General features: G+C 40.3%; 1 protein-coding gene across 1 annotated transcript in view; it reads left to right on the forward strand.

The window, feature by feature from the left end:
* Nucleotides 1-22,788, forward strand: part of LOC121858086 (rho GTPase-activating protein 100F-like) — a 96,569-nt gene that overhangs the window by 71,317 nt on the left and 2,464 nt on the right. The window contains 5 exon segments of the mRNA XM_042354325.1: nucleotides 12,102-12,283; nucleotides 13,356-13,545; nucleotides 15,479-16,165; nucleotides 17,298-17,458; nucleotides 19,789-19,984. Of these exon segments, the coding sequence (XP_042210259.1) occupies nucleotides 12,102-12,283; nucleotides 13,356-13,545; nucleotides 15,479-16,165; nucleotides 17,298-17,458; nucleotides 19,789-19,984 (1,416 nt within the window).

Raw genomic sequence — 22,788 nt, forward strand, 5'->3', positions numbered from 1 at the left:
CTTTTCGTCCTTCATTCTTTCTCTCTCTTCCTCCCTCCCACCGTCATTCCCTCTCCCTCTCTCTCTAATTCTCTCCCTCACTTTCCCCCTCCTCTACTCCACTCTCTCCCCTCCCTTACCCCCTCATCTACCCTCCCTATCTATTTTTTACCCATCCTATTCACCACTCCATTGCCTGTCCTCCTCCTCCCTCCCTCCCTCCCCCTCCCTCCCTCCCTCCTCCCTCCTCCCTCCTTCCCTCCTCCCTCCTCCTTCCCCCTCCCTCCCTCGTCTAGCCCTCCTTCCTGATGAAATGTTCCCTCTAGCCAGCCCTTAGGTTGAGAGAATTTATTAATGGTGATGGCGTTGTAATGGTGATATCATCAGTGGGGATGACACCATACATTATAAATGGTGATATTAACCTAACCTAACCTGAATTGACCTGACCTGACCTGACCTGACCTCGGGGTGTACAAAATACCCAAATTCGTTCTCATCAGAAAACTCTATTGATTTATACATGTCTGAGTGATTCCAAGTATTTCTAAATTAAATTTCCGATGATCTCATAATCCAATATTGGTCTGGAGACGAAGAAAAAACTTACCCACGTTAGTAATATTCACACCGAGTATTTTGTCATAAAGGAAACCTAACCTTCCTCTTCCTCCTGGTGATGAGAAGGATGTGGTGAGGTGTGCTGTGCTGTGCTGTGCTGTGCTGTGCTGTGGTATGCTGTGCTGTGGTTAGGGCATTGACCCCCTCACAGTGTCTGGTTCACTGACTCACATGGCCAGGATACAGATCAACTAAGATTCCATATGCTAATTTACATTCCTTGTTTTAATGTTGCGTGAATATATTGAGTTAGGATCATGTAACAGTGTTGTTTTGATATAATTTTTGTCGTTAGTTGTGTCTGTAAATCACTTAAGTTCATCTATTAGGGGTACAGTATTCTCATATCTTCAGTTACGAGGAAAATTTCAACTTACGAGTGTTTGAGAATTTGGCCTCAGGTCGGTATACGCTATTCGGTGAAGTCAATCATTTAACTGGTCTATTTTTCTTACTTATTTTGTCATTCATTCATTTTTATACGAGAACTTTTTTTCTTATTTAATTATGGTTGGGTTGGAGTGTGGTGTACTGGGTGTGTCATTATATTCCAGGGAACTCAGTGTTGCAAATAAGGAATTCTGCGTGCCAGTAGTTTTTTCAACGTAGTAGTAGTAGTAGTAGTAGTAGTCCCAGCACGCAAGGCCGGAGTGAAGTATTGATTATCTTAAAGTCTAGAATAGTTCCCACTACCCATTTCTGTGCCTCTGTGCTCGACGTAACTCTACCGGTGTGTGTGTGTGTGTGTGTGTGTGTGTGTGTGTGTGTGTGTGTGTGTGTGTGATGCAAAGTGTAGATACGTCGGCAGGTGGTGGGGGGGGGGTTGCTACTACTGTCATCTAGTCACTGTATCTTAACTCTAGATAACCCAGTGTCTCATTAGTTATCAGATGTCTTAAAAGTCAGAGAAGGTGTTGCTTATCTTTACCTTCACATAAGGGCTCAGGTTTAACGTGTGTAGGGTTATGGCCCATGCCGGTGTGGGGGAGTAACACGCACATAACATTTAGAAGGTGAGGGTATTTTTTACATGTGTTTTGACTACGAGGCGTGCTATTATTATGCTAGTTTCATGATTATACTAGCTCAGGTAGAAATTTAATACCATAATTATACTAGTTCAGGTAAATATCAAGTACCATAATTATACTAGTTCAGGTAGAAGTGTCATAACTATAGTGGCCCCAGGTAGACATTTCAATTCAACCTCCCCCCAAAAAAACTCTACGGTCATGTCAACCCATATTTCACTTACCTGCACAAGTTTAGCCCCTTAGTTTCTTATATTAACCTTTGATTTAATTTCAATACTCAAGGCTATATAAAAATAATTATCTCATTGTATCAGTCAGTAAGTTGCTCAAGACAATCTCAACACAAAATTGACTTCGTTCTTCTGAGTTCATTTATACCGCTAAAAGCAATTTGATTATGAGGGGTTTATGTAAGAGGATAGGCTGGTGGGAAGGCTGTACGTAAGAATGATTTTTTATTGATACTGAAAAATAAAATAACGAGAATTTTTAACTTGCGAGGTATTTGTCGTCATTTTTTGTTATATTATTTTATGTAAATTTGAAGGTGAAAAATTAATCCACTGCTTTCCTTTTGAGAATACTAGTCATGTGAATAGGGAAAAGTGAGAAAGGGGAATAATAAAATAAAGAATGAAAGATAAGAGGAATAATAGAAGAACAAAAAGAAGAAAAAACAGATGCAAAATAAAAGATAAGGGAGAGAAGAAAATTAACAAGAAGAAGAAGAACGACGATTATTTTTGTATTTTCCTTTTGTTTATTGTCCACACACACACACACACACACACACACACACACACACACACACACACACACACACACACACACACACACACACACACACACACACACACACACACACACATTTCGCTAACAATTGATTTCCCCCGAGTTGTATCTTTCGTTATAAGAAGTTACGCTAAAGTTAAGTAGAAAATCTATCTTTTCTACCAAGGAGGAACTTTTGTATCCAAGTGACATGACCTGACACTGAAACACGAGTCAATTTGTCCACGAACCCGGAAACGTAACCGAGTCTGAATTTCCGTACGCTACAATTGTGAGTTTGGAAGTTAGGTCAGGTTTGATTAGGTTAAGTAGCGTTAGAATTGGTTTGGTTAGGTTAGGTTGTGTTACCTTTGGGTTGATTTTATTATGTAATTTAGTGAATATACACAGTATAGCGTACCATAGTGATATTATACAGTGATATTGCGTCTTTAACTCTATCCAATCGTGTTAATATTGTACAGTGACACAGGGAATATTTATCGGTGAATATTTCACTTTGAAAACCTCTTCGTAAATGAGTGACAGTGAAATGCAACGGAGAACAAGACAGTGAAATTATACCCTATAGTTTTCGTAATAAAGTTAGACAGTGTGTAAGATAAGTGGGTTAGAAGTGCTCGACAGTGAAGGAATACAGTGACAATACCACAGTGATACGCCAGTGAAAATAACAAGGAGATTGTAGTGTGAGAAGCATAAACGTCCAGTGTAAAAGCTGCAGTGAAATTGTGTTTGACGGGATTAACAGAATAGAGAGTGAGGAGAAAACGTATGTGACGGATATGATCAGTGTGTTGACAGTAACGGGGGTTTGAGGTGTGACGGAAAAGGTGTAATGAGTGACGGTAACGAGAGTGAGAAAGACAGGAATGCCGATAATGTGGGGAGGGGGGGGGGGGGTGAGAAGTGACGGGGATACTGGTAACGGAAGCAATGAGTGACAGGGTGTGACGGGAGTGACGAAGGGGCCCACACGCGTACACGTGGCTCACCTGATCTGCTTCTCACGCGATTTCGTAATTAGGGGGAAACCTTGAATCAATCACCTTTAATATTACATGTTGTGCTGCGGCCGAGGGGAGACACGACCCTACGACTCTCACAACACAACCACGGTTATAACATAGCAACGACCAGACCACAACCACGGCCACACCACAACCACGGCCACACCACAACCACGGCCACACCACAACCACGGCCAGACCACAACCACGGCCACACCACAACCACGGTCAGACCACAACAACGGTCAGACCACAACCATGCCAGACCACAACAACGGTCAGACCACAGCCACTGTCAGACCACAGCCACGATCAGACCACGGCCACCAGACACCCCAAGACCTGCTGGCTGAACACTTCCTAGTAGAGAGAACTGGGTCACTTCACTTCCAATACACTTTATCTCCACTGGGAAAAAAAAGGAAAATACACTTTAATATTTTTTAGCGATATACTACAGGAAGGTGACGCTCGTGTAAACTGATCATCTTTTAGTAATTACAAGTTAGTGAATGTTGTCATGTATAAAATATTAAATAAAACTCGTAAGATATATTGATGTAAGGTGGAGGTGAGGTAAGATAGAGGAAACTTATGGTGTTGTGTTGATGATGATGATGATGATGATGATGATGATGATGGTGATGGTGATGATGATGCAAGTGTTCGTGTATGATAATGTATGTATGATGATTAACACGATGTATGGTGATGATACAAAGGCAAGACGCTAGACACTTTTGTATATATATAATGAGAGACGATGACACAGGTACTGGTCTTACCTGTATAAATGAAGGAAGGTGTTAATTAGACGACTCGAGACGGGAAGTACACAACGCGATGAATCAAACTGTAATATACAACAAACAAAATTAATATCTCATTGTAAACTTTTATAACTCCTAAGAAAATATCTAGAATAAATTACAAAGTTTAACGAAGAGAAGACGAGAGAAATAAACTGTGGAAGAAAACTACGTTGTAAATAGAACCGGTTAATACGTTATAATATCCGTAAATATCACAGTTATCCGTACAAGATTCAATTTAAGATTTTATATTTGTGGTGTAACTCTACGGTGAACGCAACCCACGTTTCACTTACTCAGCTTGTTAATGTTTATGTAATTATTGTCCCGCGGTGTTTAATAGGGGTCAACAGAATATTTATATCCCCTTAATATTGATCACGTTCATCAATCAGTAATTTTTGGATTAGTGAGAATTATTTTTTTGTGTCTACACTTGATATCAATAAATTAATGAGAAACTGACTAATATGCAGAAGTAGATTTTTCCAATATCAAATTACTACTTCAGATTAGGTTGGGTTAGTTGCTTGTGTTCCTTGGTGTGTGTCGTGTGTTGGGTGTTGGGTGTTGAGTGTCGGGTGTTGAGTGTCGGGTATTGAGTGTCGGGTGTCGAGTGTCAGGTGTCGATTTGCCTGGGTGTAAGCTGCACCTCGACCGAATCAATAAACAATTTTCAAATCACCGTTATTATTAGACCTTTCAATAATATATACTCGTAATTTTGAGAAAGCTTGATTCCTTTGAGGCATATATTAACTCTGTAGCTGCGTTAGAAATCTCTATGAAAACCACATCTGAACATCTAACACAAACGTAATATCACTCGATCCAAAAACAACTTTCGCGATTTTGTGTGAGACAAAATGACACAACGGACGAAGGATTTTGACAACCCTACCGAGACAACAGGAGTCACAGTGTTCATTTTGAAATACATTGACCCCCTCTATAAAGATGCTTGCTAGAGCGAATAACTAAACACACACACACACACACACACGGCGGTGAGGACATGAAACTCACCCCACCCTCCACCTCACTGCTGTTCCTCTCATAAACACTAACTTGACATCGCTGGTAATTTGGTAGTGTGTGTTGCTCCCCGGAGACCGTCACCACCAGCACATGCGAGTGATGTGTAAAAGAAAGATAGGATGGTTACAGTAATGAATTAATAATGACTACAGTACAAAAATAATAATGATAATAACAACAATGATAATGATAATAATTTTAACAACAAGTGATAATAATATGTGATAATAATAATAATAAATACTTATGTCAATTATAACAATAAAACCCACAAAATTAACGAATAAATAACCTCAATGTAATTATCACCAAATAATTAACATATCAGATATTTGTTAAATTTTTATACCTGAATTATCTAGGAAAAAAACAGTTTATTCCTCGTATATTAAGCTACTAAAAGCTAATCTAATTAACTCATAATGTGACGTAATCAAGGTGGAGGCGAGACAGCTGAGGCTTTATAACTCTCATTAATGTAGGTAACGCAACACCCCCCCCCCTCCCCTCATCTCCACCCCTTCGTGACAAATTATTATGAGGTGACGTTATATTTTGTGTCCAAGAAAATGCGTAGAAGTTCATTTCTAAGAATTTTTTTTTTTACCTGGTTCAATGGTCATTTTTACCTGTGATTAATTTCAGTTTAATGTGAGTTATATTCTGTAAGTTCTTGGTGGATGATTAGGCTTGTAGGTCAGTCAGTGAAGTAAGTCCATGAAGTCAGTCAGCCAGTCAGTCAGAAGTAGCGTCATGTTCGTTCGGGGAAAATTTATAACTGACGGTAGAAAGAGACTTAAGTTTAGATTCTAAAAGGTACTGAAGCTATAGAATCCTTAATCAGAGTAAATACAACAAGGGAAAATTAAACCAGGTAATTAAAACCTACAACTAAACCAAATAATTATTTTTTAATTCTGAGCAATCTTGACCGTGACCTTTACTTGTTGTTGATCTACGACAAAAACAAACAAACAAACAAAAAATCACCAAGTTGTAAGATTTTTTGTATTTCTTGAAGGTCAACGCCGTAAGATCTTATCAAGTACAGGTAGGTGGTATTGTGTGTGGTGTCCCGTGGTGATGCTCCATCTTCCCCCCTAGCTAGTACGACCTCAAGACTACGACCTTTTAACTACGACTCTAAAATTACAATCTCAAAGCTATGGTCTCAAAAGTACGACCTCAAAATTATGATATCAAAAGTACGAACTCAAAAGCTATTGCCTCGAAAGTACGACCTCAAAACCATGACTTCAAAACCACGACCTAAAAACCACGACCTTAAAATCACGAGCTCAAAACCACGACTTCAAAGCCACGACTTCAAAATCCTCGACCTAAAAACCACAAACTTAAAACCACGACCTCAAAACTACGACCTCATGTGAAAATCAGGACAGCTAAGAAGTGATCAAAAGCTGCGTTACCTCGGAGTCAATCAGCTCGGCTCGGTAGTTAGAGTCAGTCAAGATTGAAATTCCCAGAGCTGACTAACTCAACACCTGCACCCTCCCCCCACTACTCCCTTCCCACTTCCCTCCCTCCTCCCCTCCATTCCCTGCCTCCTCCCTTCCATTCCCTACCCCCCTCCCCTCCCTTCCTCCTCCCTCCCTCCCCTTCCTTCCCTCCCTCCTCTCTCCCAGATACACGACGAGCTCTTAAACGTCAATACCATCGAACTTCTCGCCAGAACAGGAGAGGAAAGTTCACACGACAAAACAACACATTACCCTATTCATGAAACGCTTATGTGCGTATCTTAATAAGTGTGTGTGTGTGTGTGTGTGTGTGTGTGTGTGTAAACCATTATTCTGTTTCCTGGGTCTGGTAAATAAAAACATTCTAGTAATCTTTAAGAATTTAACATTAAATATGTATGTAAAGTGAAACTGCATCTCGTATACTGATCCAAACTTTCAGTACACATAGTAGCCGTCACTACCCTCTACAGCTGGTCTGGTCTGGTCTGGTCTGGTCTGGTCTGGTCTGCCCTTCCTCCCCAATTTATACCCGACATTAAATGAGAAGTAAAGTCAGTTAAGCGCAGTACCAGTCACATGGCCTCACTGTGCATCAAAGGCTTAGCGAACAGTCTAGTACCCCCACCTTGCTTATGGGACCCACGTTAATTCTCACCTTGATAGCCTAGGGTCCTAAATGTTCAGGTATAGATTTCTAAGATAACTACATCATGTCGAAGCTAACTGGTTCGTTTTGATGGAGTTCCGAATACATGAACAGAGTCCTAACAGTAAAATATGCTGTAAAATATAATATGTTACTATTTTTTAGGGGTATAGTTTGTTATATTTATTGTTAAAGTGGAGCAGAAAGTGGCAACAGCAGGGATAAGATGTGTCTCTTCATGACAGCAGCAGCAGAGTTAACATGTGTGTGGCGTTGTATCAGCCTCCTCTTCCTCCACCACCCAGGAATTGAACACAAGTCGGTACATAGTTTTCGTATGAGGTCGGAATGTGTAATGCTGTCTCAGACTGATATTTTGATTCCTTGTTCACGTTCAGCCTGACAGACGCAGCTCTCCTTACCCTATTTCTCGTCCCATGTTACGCTGGAAACGGGGGACCTAGTGGTTTGAATGTGTCCGTACGTTTGTCCATCCGAGTATCTTATAAACACGATAACTTGAATAATGCAAATTAGATATCGAATACAACTTTGTCATTAACATTATTATTATTTACAGTCTCTTCAGTGTGTGTGTGTGTGTGTGTGTGTGTGTGTGTGTGTGTGTGTGTGTGTGTGTGTGTGTCTACGCTACCTACGATCAACCAAATACTGGGAATCTCACTCTTAATTTAATTATCTCTCTCTTAGAACTATCAAGGTCACTTTTCGTCGTAAAGTTCATTAACCTACAAAATTATTCCTCTATAACTCCTTAACTTCTGTGACGTGGACATTAATCCTTTCTCTTCTTGGGACACATTTTCGATCGTTGGTTATTGATAAATTTACACATGATATTAACTAATGTTCAAGATTATCTCCCAGACACTGATAGCAAAGATTTGACACAATGTTAACGTCAAGAATAACACGACACAGGTGATCTACTGCCTCACCCCTTGTAATTTAGTGGGAATTTTTTTCTTCAGATATTCACAGTTATAACAACAGGACAATAGTATACACACATACATGCATACATCAGAGTATATAAGCATATTGTTTAAGATATCTAGATACGTAAGAGTAAACACACACACACACACACACACACACACACACACAACATACACACACACACCAAAAACGTATGAAACTCACCCAAACCAAACCCGTCATTACTGTCCTATTTACGTCACAACCTCCCTGGCACGACCAGTAAGAGGCATACATCTAGCAACTATGTAATCCTGTGGAATAAACATGGCCAATCCTCATAGTCTTGGCCACAAACAATCTTACGGCCACACCTGATAGACATGGCCACACGGAACAAAATTCACAGTAATTCGGCTCCTGTACGCTACTGTGGAGTACAGAGTGGAGGATAACAGTATTTCAACACGTAATATATAATATATCCCCAGACCCGAGGTACAAGGACCCGCCGTGGATAATTTCAGTGTGTCAGTGAACCTCCCAGTTGATACTAGACGATATGAACAACAGCCCTGGGATATTTTTCTTGTATTTTTCTTCAATACAACAGTGCATGATCCCCGGCAGTGACACACACACACACTATATCTATAAAATATTATATGTTTATTTTATACAAGGCGGTGCTATATCTATTTAGACACATGGCAGCCTTCTTTTGTTTTTCAATATTATATAAGAGGTGATTATAAGAAATTAGACACATAACCTGGAATGAAAACAAAATCGACAGACTCAATATTGATTTGATTATATGTGGCTATAGAGAGTTTTGATATGTTTTTGTTTTACTTATTTTGAGTCGTATATCAGCTGTTAGTAACCCATAATCGTGTCCTATTTCTTATCTTCACGTCTCATAACAACACTAGTGAAGGTCTTGGCTGCCCCGGAGGAGACAGACCTTTATACTGAGTTCATTGTCTTGGGAATGTATCTTGGGAGCTAACTGTATGATATTTTTTATATATATTTTTTTTAGCGCGAGTAAGTGAAACGTGGCTGGCTGCGACCGTAGACTTTTTCACGCTCTGGGTCCCGTATCTAGCGACAGGTCCTTATGTGCCCTTACCTCCTCCTTATCTCATGCTATCTTATGTCATGTGTCATATCTGTCATTTTTAAATACTGTCATGTTTTGATTGTATCTGTCATCAAGTGGTATATCTGTCATTAAGTGCTATCATATATCTGCCAGTAAGTGTTATCACGTGTTATATTTACCATTAAGTGCTGTCATGAATTCTCCTGGTCGGTAATGAGACATTCTGACGCTGCTGCTCTGATAAACAAAGATCTCCTGATTCTTAAAGACCTCGTAAGTTAAATGTCTTCCCTTAAACTATAGATCAGACAACACAATTAATCACATCTTGAGTCTCGGTATAATTTCAGCAGCTTGCGAGTCTTTGTGGTATAGGTGAAAGGAGTTAGTTAAAGTTCTCGTATCTCCAGTTATGAGAGAAATTTGACGTAAGAATCTTTGAGAATCTGAGGTCATGAAGCTAAACACAGGACTGTATAATGGCTATGCATGACAGTTGCCTCAGCTGAATGACAAGTGGTGATTGTTCGGTGACTTTCCCAGTATTATTGAACGGCATGTGAAGCCACGACCCTGCGAGAAGGTATTTTGGTAAGGATTCGATTACCTGTCTGGGTATGTTTTCATGAGAGTCCGATTTCCGGTTTAAGTGTTCGAATCCCAGTCTAAGGGTTCGAGAAATCCCATACTTCGAATCCAGGTTTTGTTTTTTTACAGTAAGGGTTCAACTCTATTCTGGGGATATTTCAGTCAATTGAAGAAAATGAAACATAAAGGACATTCACACTGTTTATAATATAACCAGAAATGAATTCGAACCCTTACTGAAAATTTCTCGCATTAAAAGACGAATCCTTACTTCAATACAGTGTACCCAGATAGACTCTCGAACCCTGACACCAGTGTACCCAGATAGACTCTCGAACCCTGACATCAGTGTACCCAGATAGACTCTCGAACCCTTACTCTAACGTGCTCGGATAAAGATTCGAACCCAAAATATCTAGGACTGGGATAGTTCAGTTATAAGAACTAGGTACATACCTTGCGTACACAGAGTGAGGAGTGTACACAAGGGAGGTCAAGTGATAGATAGTTGTTTTACGAACGTGTGTGTGTGTGTGTGTGTACGGTGTGTCTATTAACGTTAGTATCTGTGAACTTATGTCCGTAAGCGTGTGTCCATGAACGTGTGTGTGAGCGTGAATGTGTGTTTGTCCGTGAAGGTATGTGTGTTCGTGAACGTGTGGTGTCTGTAAACGTGTGTCTATGAACGTGTGTTTGTGGTTCAGGATCGTGTGTGTCTTGAACGCATGTGTCCGTGAATGTGTGTGTTTGTGGTTTATGACGTGTGTGCAATCCATGAACGTACGTGTGTGTGTGTGTGTGTGTGTGTGTGTGTGTGTGTGTGTGTGTGTGTGTGTGTGTTGCGCGGAACTGCAAGTGAGGATAAATAAAGGTACAGGTGGTGATACATGGTGATACAGGTGGTGATACATGGTGATACAGGTGGTGATACAGGTGGTGATACAGGTGGTGATACAGGTGGTGATACATGGTGATAAAGGTGGTGACACATGGTGATACAGGTGGTGATACATGGTGATACAGGTGTGGTGATACAGTGGTGATACAGGTGGTGATACAGGGTGGTGATACAACATGGTGGTGACAGGTGGTGATGTGTGGTGATACAGGTGTGATACAGGTGATGATACAGGTGGTGATACAGGTGGTGATACAGGTGATACAGGTGGTGTGGGTGATATAGGTGGTGATACATGGTGATACAGGTGGTGATACATGGTGGTGGTGATACAGGTGATGACAGGTGGTGATACAGGTGGTGATACAGGTGGTGATACAGGTGGTGATACATGGTGATACAGGTGGTGATACATAGTGATACAGGTGATGATACATGGAGATACAGGTGGTGATACAGGTGATGATACAGGTGGTGATACAGGTGGTGATACATGGTGATACAGGTGGTGATACATGGTGATACAGGTGGAGCATGAACGGCTGTATGACACATGACAGCCATATTATCTTTCCTCTGGTTTATGTTATTGTTAAAATATTTGTGTTTATTCTAATGTTAATATTACTTTATCTTAATCTTTCTTCACCTGACCCCATTTGACCCAATTTGACCCCTTTTAACCCATTTTGACCCCTTTTGACCCCATTTGACCCCTTCCCATAAGAAGTCATACGTCCTCCTCAGTGTCTCTAACTTCCTTAAGAAAGTAAACAACGTCCTGAGATTTTTCCTCGCCAGAGAGCAACTTTTTCACTTAACGTAAACTTCACTTTTGTTTTAAATCACCAGAAGTTGTATAAAATAATAATAATAAAGTGGGAAAATAATCCTGTTGATCAGTTATAATTTAAAGCACTCTGGTTGTATGGTTATATTCATTCACATTCTTGTTGGTTCAAGTAATCAAGATAAAGAATTTTGAAACTTACCTGTATAAAGAGTCAGTCCAGTTTGTGTTGTTGTACTTGTTTTCCCACAAATAAGAGTCACTCACAAATAAATAAAGTCGTAGTAGAACGCAGCCTCTACAGTAGGTGAAGAGGTAGTGGAGGTGGTAGTGGAGTTAATACAGAGGAGGTGTACTTGCAGCGCGCCTGCCCTCCTCACCATCCATCTTCACGTCTGACGAGTACCGCGCCTGGATGAGTCGGGCTCCCTCCACCAGCGCCATCTATGAGCGGATACGACAGTCACACGAGACCCTCCGCACCCAGCGTGGAGGCCTCAGATTCACCTACAGCGCTGAGAACCTCACCGAGAAGACCAGAGACGTGAGTTACCTCCAGTTTTACTCCACATTTTAACCTTTTGAAAACAGAAAAGTGACTTAGATAGTGTTTTATCTCAGGTATCATATAAAAAAACAGTTATAAATCGTGTAATACCGAAATTTAACAGCGCAGGTTAGTAAATAGGGTACAAAGAGTGATTCGTACCCTGGCCACGTACAAAACCTTTGTTTTGTTGTGGGATTTATAGTAAATTATGCTTTTATTAACATCTGGAAGTTCTATTGTGGTGAACATAATGACGTGTTGCATACCGATGGTGCTATTGTAACAGACAAAGGTTTAATTTTACCACTACAACGTTATAAATACACATATATGCACCGTAAATATGTATATATATGTATATTATGTTATGTTGTGTGTGCTTTACCTTTGTTCTCTATATCTATAACTTTACTACTAACTACATTTTTATCCTTTGTTATTCTCCTTTGTCTCTATCTGCCTTTGTACTGTACCTGGCGATCCATTAGTACCTCCTAGTACCTGCACCACTCAAGTAGATCAATAACACACGTATTTTGCGACACTGCCAGACGATATTCTTAACATTTATAGAACTTATATGACACCTCTAGTGCTTCTGTGATTACCCCGCCATATATGACACCTCTAGTGCTTCTGTGATTACCCCGCCATATATGACACCTCTAGTGCTTCTGTGATTACCCCGCCATATATGACACCTTCGCTACCTCCTCAACACCCTAATTAACCTGTGTCACGCCTAGTTCTTCCCAGACGCCTTTGTACTCAGTATCACCATATTACTCCTTCATGCACCTGGTACTTGCGTCACCCTAGTTCCTCTTGATGACACCTTTTAGTACCCCCATGACACCCCTGAGTACCCCATGACACCCCTGAGTACCCCATGACACCCCCTTAGTACCGCATGACACCTTTTAGTACCTCATGACACTTTTTAGTACCCCATGACACCCCTTAGTACCCCATGACACCCCCTTAGTCCCCCATGACACCCCTTAGTACCCCATGACACCACCTGAGACCCCATGACACACATTAGTAAGTCATGATCACCTTACAGGAGGCACCGTACTATATGCAGCGGTTACACCTCGGGGCAGGAACAGTAGGCAGTTCGTCCCGGCAGCTGAGTCGACTAGAACCACCGTCAAGGCGAGTGAGGGCGGCCCTAGAGGAGGCGAGGGGCGTGCCACATCCATCACCCACCCGTGGTAGACCCGCCCTCAGGCTCATCGACATCAACCCTGCAGGTCAGTCCTCTCTACACACATACACACACACACACACACACACACGATATATTATTGATACAAGTATTTTTTTTTTGCAAGGTGTACAAATCAGTCTACTTTAATTTCACCTTTGTTATCTTATAATGTAAGTTGTTTCTGACGACAGCGTTGATGTCGTCTGCCCAGGTTTATAGTCTCTTAAAATATGAGATAATCGAGGAAGAACGATCATTTATATAACATCCATTTTTGTCCCAAGTTTGAATGTTTGTTTATCATTCTTCACACTGGTCTGTATGCAAGGACGGTCATATAGATAATCCCAATACCAACTACATATGAATAACATCATTACTGACCTAACTAACCTGAACTAACCTGACCTAATTTGGGTATAGTTTGGTTAAGTTATAATGGTAAACGTCGCCTTAAATGCAACGGGACAAGTTTTGCCTTAACCAAACTCATATCAACAAATTAATTGTATAAAGATAAAAATTGGTTATCTTTGACAAAGTGTGTGTGTGTGTGTGTGTGTGTGTGTGTGTGTGTGTGTGTGTGTGTGTGTGTGTGTGTGTGTGTGTGTGTGTGTGTGTGTGTGTGTGTGTGCGTGTGTGTGTGTGCGTGTGTGTGTGTGTGTGTGTGTGTGTGTGTGTGTGTGTGTGTGTGTGTGTGTGTGTGTGTGTGTGTGTGTGTGTGTGTGTGTGTGTGTGCAAAACAACTTAATATAAGACTGTTTTGAATGTTATAAAAGTTGAGTGAGTATTAACACAGTCGACAGATGAGTAGTAATTACTATTTCACTCACTGTGATGATCACTCTTGTTCTAGTAGTGACTCACCTGTTCACAGCAGCAGGTAAATGTTACCTCACAGGGCGTCAGCTGGTCTACCTCTGACTCAGTATTGACATTATCCAAGAACAGATTTTTAGCTACATTCGTTAACTATATGAATATCGATGATGGCCGTCACTAAGGGAACCTTTTGTTATAGTGGCATAGCTCTTGACAGCTTCCTCCTCACGATCATTACTGAATAACTTTCCTCTTTCAGCAGTGTTCCAACTCCTAGGCCCATTAATCAGACTCACGTTCTGAAATAACGGCTGTGGTTAACAGACCAGGACATGTAGACACTCCTTGCTACCTCTGGCTGACAGTTGAAGGTGACATTTAATACAAGCACAGTGGGAAAACATCCAAGGAAAACTATTCTTTATACTGTGCAAATTGAGGCAGGACTGAGAAATACTAATTTATAACAATTAACTACTGTACTACTGTAGTCTCAATAAAACAAAGAGTACAGACAGTGACACTGCATGGCCTTGTGGCTCATCTGATTTAGTAAATTATCTATTTTAATCTCACAATAAGGCTCTTCCTCCATTCACAGAAGTATCATTTAGAATTCACCCTAAATGCTAGTGAATAAATTAATAACAAAATGCAGGATATACAATGAATGAAAAAGATTACAGTCACTATCCTGACCCAACATCTACACCCTGTATTCCACCGTGGAGGAGCGAGCGTCTCCCTGGTGAACAACAATACATCTTCACCAATTAAAATATTAATTCAAAACTTCTCTGTATAAGTATTGTATAAGTACATAATATTATATGATTGAAAAATATTAGAAATTACATTGAACCAATATAATTCACATTAATACACAGAATAAACTAATTTCAAAGGACATACATCTTTTACATCTTTCATAGAAAACCAAACCTCTCTTACAACGGTGACTGATATATAAGAACATCCGGCACACATCTTAGTATATTAACGGTATGTAAATACATAACCATATGTAATAGTACACATCCCCAGTACACGTCCTCGCCTCACGTGTGTTTGTGGTCATTTCGCACATCGGCATTGTTTATGTAGTTGAGTTTTTCTTGGTGTATAAGTGCAGTGATAAAATTTCTCCTTTGCAGAGTTCCTGAAGTACAAAGTAGGCGTGGGGAACATGGGCGGCGTGACGGAGGGGGTGTCGGGCATGCTGTGGGTGCACCTGCTGGCCGGCCGTGGGCTGAAGGCTGCAGGACGCTCTGAGTTCCGTGACCTGTACTGTGTGCTGGAGTGTGACCGCGTGCACAAGGCCCGCACTGTTGTCAGGACCGGAGACCTCAACTTTGACTGGGACGAGACCTTTGATCTCGACCTTATCAACAACAAAGAATTAGACTTTTTGATATATTCGTGGGATCCACAATTTAGGCATAAACTATGTTATAAAGGTTCGGTACATCTAGTGAGTTTGCTTAAAGAATCGCCGCTGCATCAACTAGCACTAAAGATAGAGCCGCGTGGCACGTTGTACCTCAAGCTGCGCTACACTCCGCCTCGCCAGGCCTTCCTACGGACACCTGGCGTGCGCAAAAACGCGCTCTTTGGCTTGGACTTGGATTCAGTGTCAAACCGTGAGAGTGGCGGAGGCACAGTGCCTCTAATTATAGCGCGCTGTGTGGCTGAGGTTGAGCGACGTGGTCTGGACATTATAGGGCTGTATCGCCTCTGTGGGTCTGCCACGAAGAAGCGCCTCCTCAGAGATGCCTTTGAGAGGAACCCCAGGCTAGTGGACCTCTCGTCTGACAACGTCCCTGACATCAACGTCATCACGGGTGAGTTACCACTATATGCTATAGTGTAATACAACAATTTAACACAGTTTTGCTTAAATGAGAATAGTCAGCTGATGTACATAAAGTCTTTCCTCAGAACAGAAAAATCTTGACCATGAAAATCTTTGAAGTATCTTTAAACAAACTATATTGTAGAGACATTCTTAAAACACTATTATCTTTACCTGTTGGAAAATAATTGTTTCATTTTACTCTGTCACAGCTCATCATCTTAACCCTCTAGAATTCTGGTCTGTTGAGCAAATCTCACCCCTCGTGCTCTTATGTTGTAATCTGCATCACTAACAGTGAATATTAATTATTTAGGTTAACAGTGTATATAATGTATACTTGAGGACATGAAAGTTTTTATTTTTATTTTCAGAAAAACTTGGTATTTTTCCACAATAATTTAATTGTGGAACTTAGACAAAATGTCTTATAAATATTATGGGGACTAAATACGAGGCAGGAGAGGTGGCGGGGCAGGTGTGGCCCCAGTGTGAGAGGTTAACTATATTATGACCCTAAAGTTCACGACTCTCAGCATATGACTGAACCCAACTTATCACATTCAGGCAGCAGCCGAAAGTATAGATCTGTCCCGCCTTGTTATAAACTTTAATAAAGAAGTAACATGCAGGTCTTGAAGTTCTTGTTTTCTTTGGGAGAGTTTGTGTAGAGGGTCTTAATCCACTTTAACAGGAAGATACAACCACTATATCAATTAATAGTCTTCGGAGTCAGATAAATGTGAGTAGCTGTTTTAAGCGGAATTTGGCTGCTGTTTCAATGTGCCCAGTCAGGTACTGCCATAAGGTGTGTGTGTGTGTGCTGTAAAGTACGGCCACTGATCTTCACCCATCAACCATAGAATGGGATTTCAGTTTAATTACCCAGTGTTATGTACTCTGCATCAGTTGTACATAACACCCTAGTATGTATTGTACTCTGCTTCAATAGTACATAGCACCCTAGTTTGTATTGTACTCTGCTTTAATAGTACATAACACTCTAGTATGTATTGTACTCTGCCTCAGTATATGCTGTACTTTGTCTTAGAATACAGTGTACTTTACGTGACACTTACCAACACTGTGACAGAGGAGTGACGCCCCTAATCCTCTTGCAGGCATCCTGAAGGACTATCTACGTGAGCTTCCTGAGCCACTGTTCACCAAGTGTCTGTACCAGATGTTGGTGGACGCCCTGACGGTGATGTTACCTGACGACCCGCAGGGCAACGCCAAGCTCATGTTCTCCATCCTCGACTGCCTCCCCAAAGTTAACCGGGTAAGTCACTTCCTCGACCCAAGGTCAATTGGGTAAGTGACCTGTTTTATGGTGTTAAATGAGGTTAAGTGAGGTTTTCATTTCGATCCATAACCAATGAGGTGACGTCTTCGACCCAAGGTCAACTGTGTCAATGACTACATTCAATTTAAGGTCAGTTGGATATATTGCCTCAATGACTCAGGGACAACAGTAAAGTTGCCGCTCTTTTACGGAGTCAAAGATCTTGTGGGTATTTGGTCATCTGTTCTGAAACGTCAACGGAGTAAGTCAAAAACATAGATACAGAACAGACCGCCTCGAATACCTGGTCTATGTGGCCACGTGTGGTCTATGCCCATGTATGATCTGTGTGGCTACCTGTGGTCTGTGTGGCCATGTAAAGTGTAAGTTAAAATCTGTAATGGGAAGTACCATAAGTACTTCGGTGGACCGCTCAAAAGGTCAACAATCACGCCACATCCTCCCTCCTCGTGGCGGCCTCACACCACTGTACCAGGAGACAGTTACAGTGGCTCGTAAGGTATAGTGACCTGGACAATTTAGTTCTTAGTGTAATCTTTCATTTATCTTGTGGTCTCTTAAACATGAAAGATCTTAGTGACTCGTTTGAAAGTAGATGAACAACTTTTATTAACTAGTTTACTGAATGCCTGAAGCCGTAATAACAATACAGTATTAGTGGTTTGTAGTCCATTTTATCGTAGGAAATGTGAGTAGAAGTTAGTATTAAAACATAACTCTGGCGTGAACAGTATATAGTTGTTGGCTGGTAGTGAAAAACCCACACTCAGCCCCAGATTACCCACACTCAGCCCCAGATTATCCACACTCAACCCCAGATTACCTACACTCAGTCCCAGATTATCCACACTCAACCCCAGATTACCCACACTCAGCCCCAGATTATCCACACTCAGTCTCTGATTACCCACACTCAGCCCCAGATTACCCGCACTCAGCCCCAGATTACCCACACTCAGCCCAGATTACCTACACTCAGCCACAGATTACCCACACTCAGCCCCAGATTACCCACACTCAACCCCAGATTACACCCCCAGATTACCCACACTCAGCCCCAGATTATCCACACTCAGCCCCAGATTACCCACACACCAACCCCAGATTACCCACACCAGCCCCATATTACCCACACTCAGCCCCAGATCAGTCCCAGATTACCCACACTCAGCCCCAGATTACCCACACTCAGCCCCAGATTACCCACACTCAGCCCCAGATTACCCACACTCAGCCCCAGATTACCCACACTCATCCCCACATTCAACACTGTGTCTGGTCGCCTCACTTCCCCCCCACCCCCCCTCGTGTCTAGCCTCAACGAGTGTAATGAGATGAAGGAAGAACTTAAATGGCTGATGGAAACGACTGTATCAGAGTAGGAACACAGAATACAAATGGTTTTCATGAGAGGACAAAGAGAAGTGAAGATTTTCGTCATATTTCATCAAGTAGAGTTAATAAGGAGAGACATCTGGTGAGCGGGAGGAGATACAATAAGAGGAATGAACAGCTAGATGGTGTTACATTGTTTATAATCTACTAGGAGGAGTATTTGATGCTTTATAATGTGTATCGAATATTCCTCATTTTTCTGTCTTATTGATTAAATGCTACTGATTGTTTATAGCTGTTGTTTATATTAGCTTTTGTTTATATTAGCTTTTGTTTACATTAGCTCTTGTTTATATTCATAGTTTGTATATATATTTCGCATTAATATATAACTTAGTTAAATGAAGTGATTTGTTTAGTTAATTCTAAGAGTGAGATAATCTTTCCAGTATCTTATTATCTCTATCTCTCTATCTCTCTATCTCTATCTCTCTATCTCTATCTCTATCTCTCTATCTCTATCTCTCTATCTCTTTCTGTCTCTTATCATTCGTATTTTAGTGTAATATCATCCTTTTAGTACCTGAATGCCTAGTTAGTCTATTCTATATTTTCCTATCACTTTAAATCATGCTTATAAAAAATATTGAAATATAAATGTATAAATATTAACAACTATAATATTTTCAGTAATATATTTAATTTGATTTATAAATATATTTAATACCAATTATATGCAAAGATAAATTGGTATACATCTAATAATTGTTGTATCATGAAATTAGATACAGTAATTATATATTTTTAACTTGCTATAATACATAATCTTATATGATACCAATTTTTTTTATATAAATATGAATTGATTTATATCTAATTACTGTAGTATCAATACATTTTGGTACCCGGATTCGATATATTTCTCACTTAAATCAGTTTCTGTAATACGTAATAATGGGTAGACTTCTCAGATGACGCTGTTCCTTCTGATGGATCACCTACGTCTTGTGGCCAGCCAATCCGAGCGCAACAAGATGACCACACAGAACTTGGCCATCTGTTTTGGTCCGGTGCTGATGTTGCAGAGCGAGGGGGAGGACCCGATGGATTTCCACCAGCCTATTAGTATTCTCAAGTTCCTCCTCGACCTCTGGCCCTCAAAGTCAGGTAATGTTCCGTTATCGCCACGACATTCTTTTATTTATCTATTTATCTATTTATCTATTTCACTTTTGGTTTTTTGCTGTTCTTTTAGGGTTTTGTTTTAGTATAATTTCATCTGCACTGTTATTGTCCTGTGCAAAGATTGATATTGCTTAATGATTATTGTCCATTATTGAAAACTGATATGTCTTGTGCATCTGTTTTACATTGATTCTTTTTTCTTGCTTCTGTGTCGTGTAGATCAAGGAGGTAGAGAGATCACAGGGTAATAGGAGAGAGAGAGGTGATAGGAGAGAGAGAGGTGATAGGAGAAAGATGTGATAAGAGAAAGATGTGATAGAATTATTTAAAAAGTGACACAAAAGTTTGGCTAAGTTAACATGTAGAAATATCCACACACAGACACTATACAAAAAGACTATATGTCCATACTGTGGAGTCATTCTTCAATAGCATGATGTAACGTAACTCCTATACTACTAAACCTCATCAAATGTTTCTATATAATCTGTTTATTTGTTCCTCATTCTTTGTTCTTGCTGTTATAAATCATTCTTACCTGTTTCTCACCTGTTATTCTTTGTTCTTGCTGTTATAAATCATTCTTACCTGTTTCTCACCTGTTATTCTTTGTTCTTGCTGTTATAAATCATTCTTACCTGTTTCTCACCTGTTATTCTTTGTTCTTGCTGTTATAAATCATTCTTACCTGTTTCTCACCTGTTATTCTTTGTTCATTGTTCTTGCTGTTATAAATCATTCTTACCTGTTTCTCACCTGTTATTCTTTGTTCTTGCTGTTATAAATCATTCTTACCTGTTTCTCACCTGTTATTCTTTGTTCTTGCTGTTATAAATCATTCTTACCTGTTTCTCACCTGTTATTTCCTTCATGTTAGTGTCCTGTTACCACATCTTGATTCCAATATTTTCTTCTCGTTTTTTTTTCATATCGTATTCTGTTAATTCTCCAAAGTGTCTTAATGTTTCTCAAGCTCACTCTCTCTCACTGTCACATCTGAGTCTCACATTCATTGACATGTTAGAAGTGGAATAAACACTCCTTTACATAATCTCTCCCTGAACATGTAGAGCCTCAAGACTCCTCTTCTAAATTATTGTTCTTAGGCTCCCCTAGTCTTGTTCCTCTTTCTCTCACACACACACACACACACACACACACACACACACACACACGGAGCGGGAGACTTACCCATTGTTTACGAAGTGATTTTCAGACTTTTTAAAAACACTACAGACTTGGGGAGTTAATACACATAGAGGATTAGTTAAAGTATTAGTGCATCTGTTTATTATTATATTGTACCACTGTAGAGGTGATAAAACAATGGCCGTCTCCCGGGTATTGTTTCAAGACTAAAAGACGAAGTTAAAGAAGCTGCAATAGAGATGAAGTTAATTAATTAGTAAACTTAAAAGACTTAACTCATAATTATGGTGATTTTCCAGTGTTTTTTTTTTTGATAATTAGTAAAGTTCAGAGACTAAAACTTTGAGTTCCTTACAATAAAAAGTCATTATTAAACTGAGGTCCTTATGGGTTTCTTCACAGATTCAAGAGGTTGATCATGGCCGCGGGTCGCGTTAGTATGTAAACGAGAATAGCTAGATGGTAGATGATCAGACGAGTGGCTAGAATGAGGCTACAGAGGACCTCCCATTAAAAGCTAAACCAAACACTTGTCCAACACTACCAATAAGAGTGTTACCTTGAGGTCGCTACTGTACAAGGTTAAAGCCACTGGATCTGTTGGAACTTTACCCCAGAGGCCCCTCAACTCTCTGGACGATAATATATATATATAGCATTAGGGAGACAGTAGATTATCTTAGAACCAATATATAGTTAAATAATAATAACATTTACCTTCTTAATATCAAGGAAGTGGTTTGTAGTTAGGTGAGGTAGCAGTAGGTAAGCATCTTTTAGGTACTGCAGTGGCTTGTGGTGGTTGTTAGTACTGTTCTGTAGGGAGGTAGAGAGAGAGAGAGAGAGTAACCAACCCTCGAATTCATCATAATAACAGCATTTCTTTACCCTCAATATGTCACTCCCCCTCATAGACTATCTGCACATAACTCACACAACATCTAGTATTCAGCACAAAATTGTTTTAGTTATTTTATTCTCTTCTAAATCTCCTCTGCATGAAGTGTTGGTATGAATTATCAACTTTTTTTTATATGATTGACGAAATTTTTCTCTCTCTCATTTCTCAATAGTTTTAGAGCGAGTGTCGACTTATTCGAAATATTTGCGACTCAACTCACCTCATGTATAACAGTAAACTTGTGACCGTGGCTCCTGTGTCTATTGTTTAATATGATCATGAAGACCTCTTACTGAACGCTTCACAGTCACCAGAGGCGTATATATACAACGCCCTCCGTTCCCAGCAGCAGGCATTAAAACACACACAAAGTGAAGTGGTCAGGCAGCTGGTGGGCAGACGTCAGCTGAGCGTTGATTGACCAATAATTTGACCCAAAACAATCCCATTTTCTTTGATGTTACAGGTCGCCATTTTGACATCAAAAGATATGAACCTTCCTAACTTAACATTACCGCTTCAGAAAATAATACTTACATAAATTTATAAACAGATGTTCCTGATGGTGGGGAGTCATTATGCTAAACCGGTTCAAGACAGAGGAGAGGTTTAACAAGAATGCGAGAACCACAACCCCAGTACAGGAATAATTCAGTAAAAGATTGAGTCCCTTCCCTAACTGCTTAAGCAAGAAATCGAGTCCCAGTTCAGAGTTACACGAGACACTGTGACTACT

This window comes from Homarus americanus, unplaced genomic scaffold, assembly GCF_018991925.1.
Source record: "Homarus americanus isolate GMGI-L3 unplaced genomic scaffold, GMGI_Hamer_2.0 scaffold7735, whole genome shotgun sequence".
In the NCBI taxonomy this organism is placed as follows: domain Eukaryota; kingdom Metazoa; phylum Arthropoda; class Malacostraca; order Decapoda; family Nephropidae; genus Homarus; species Homarus americanus.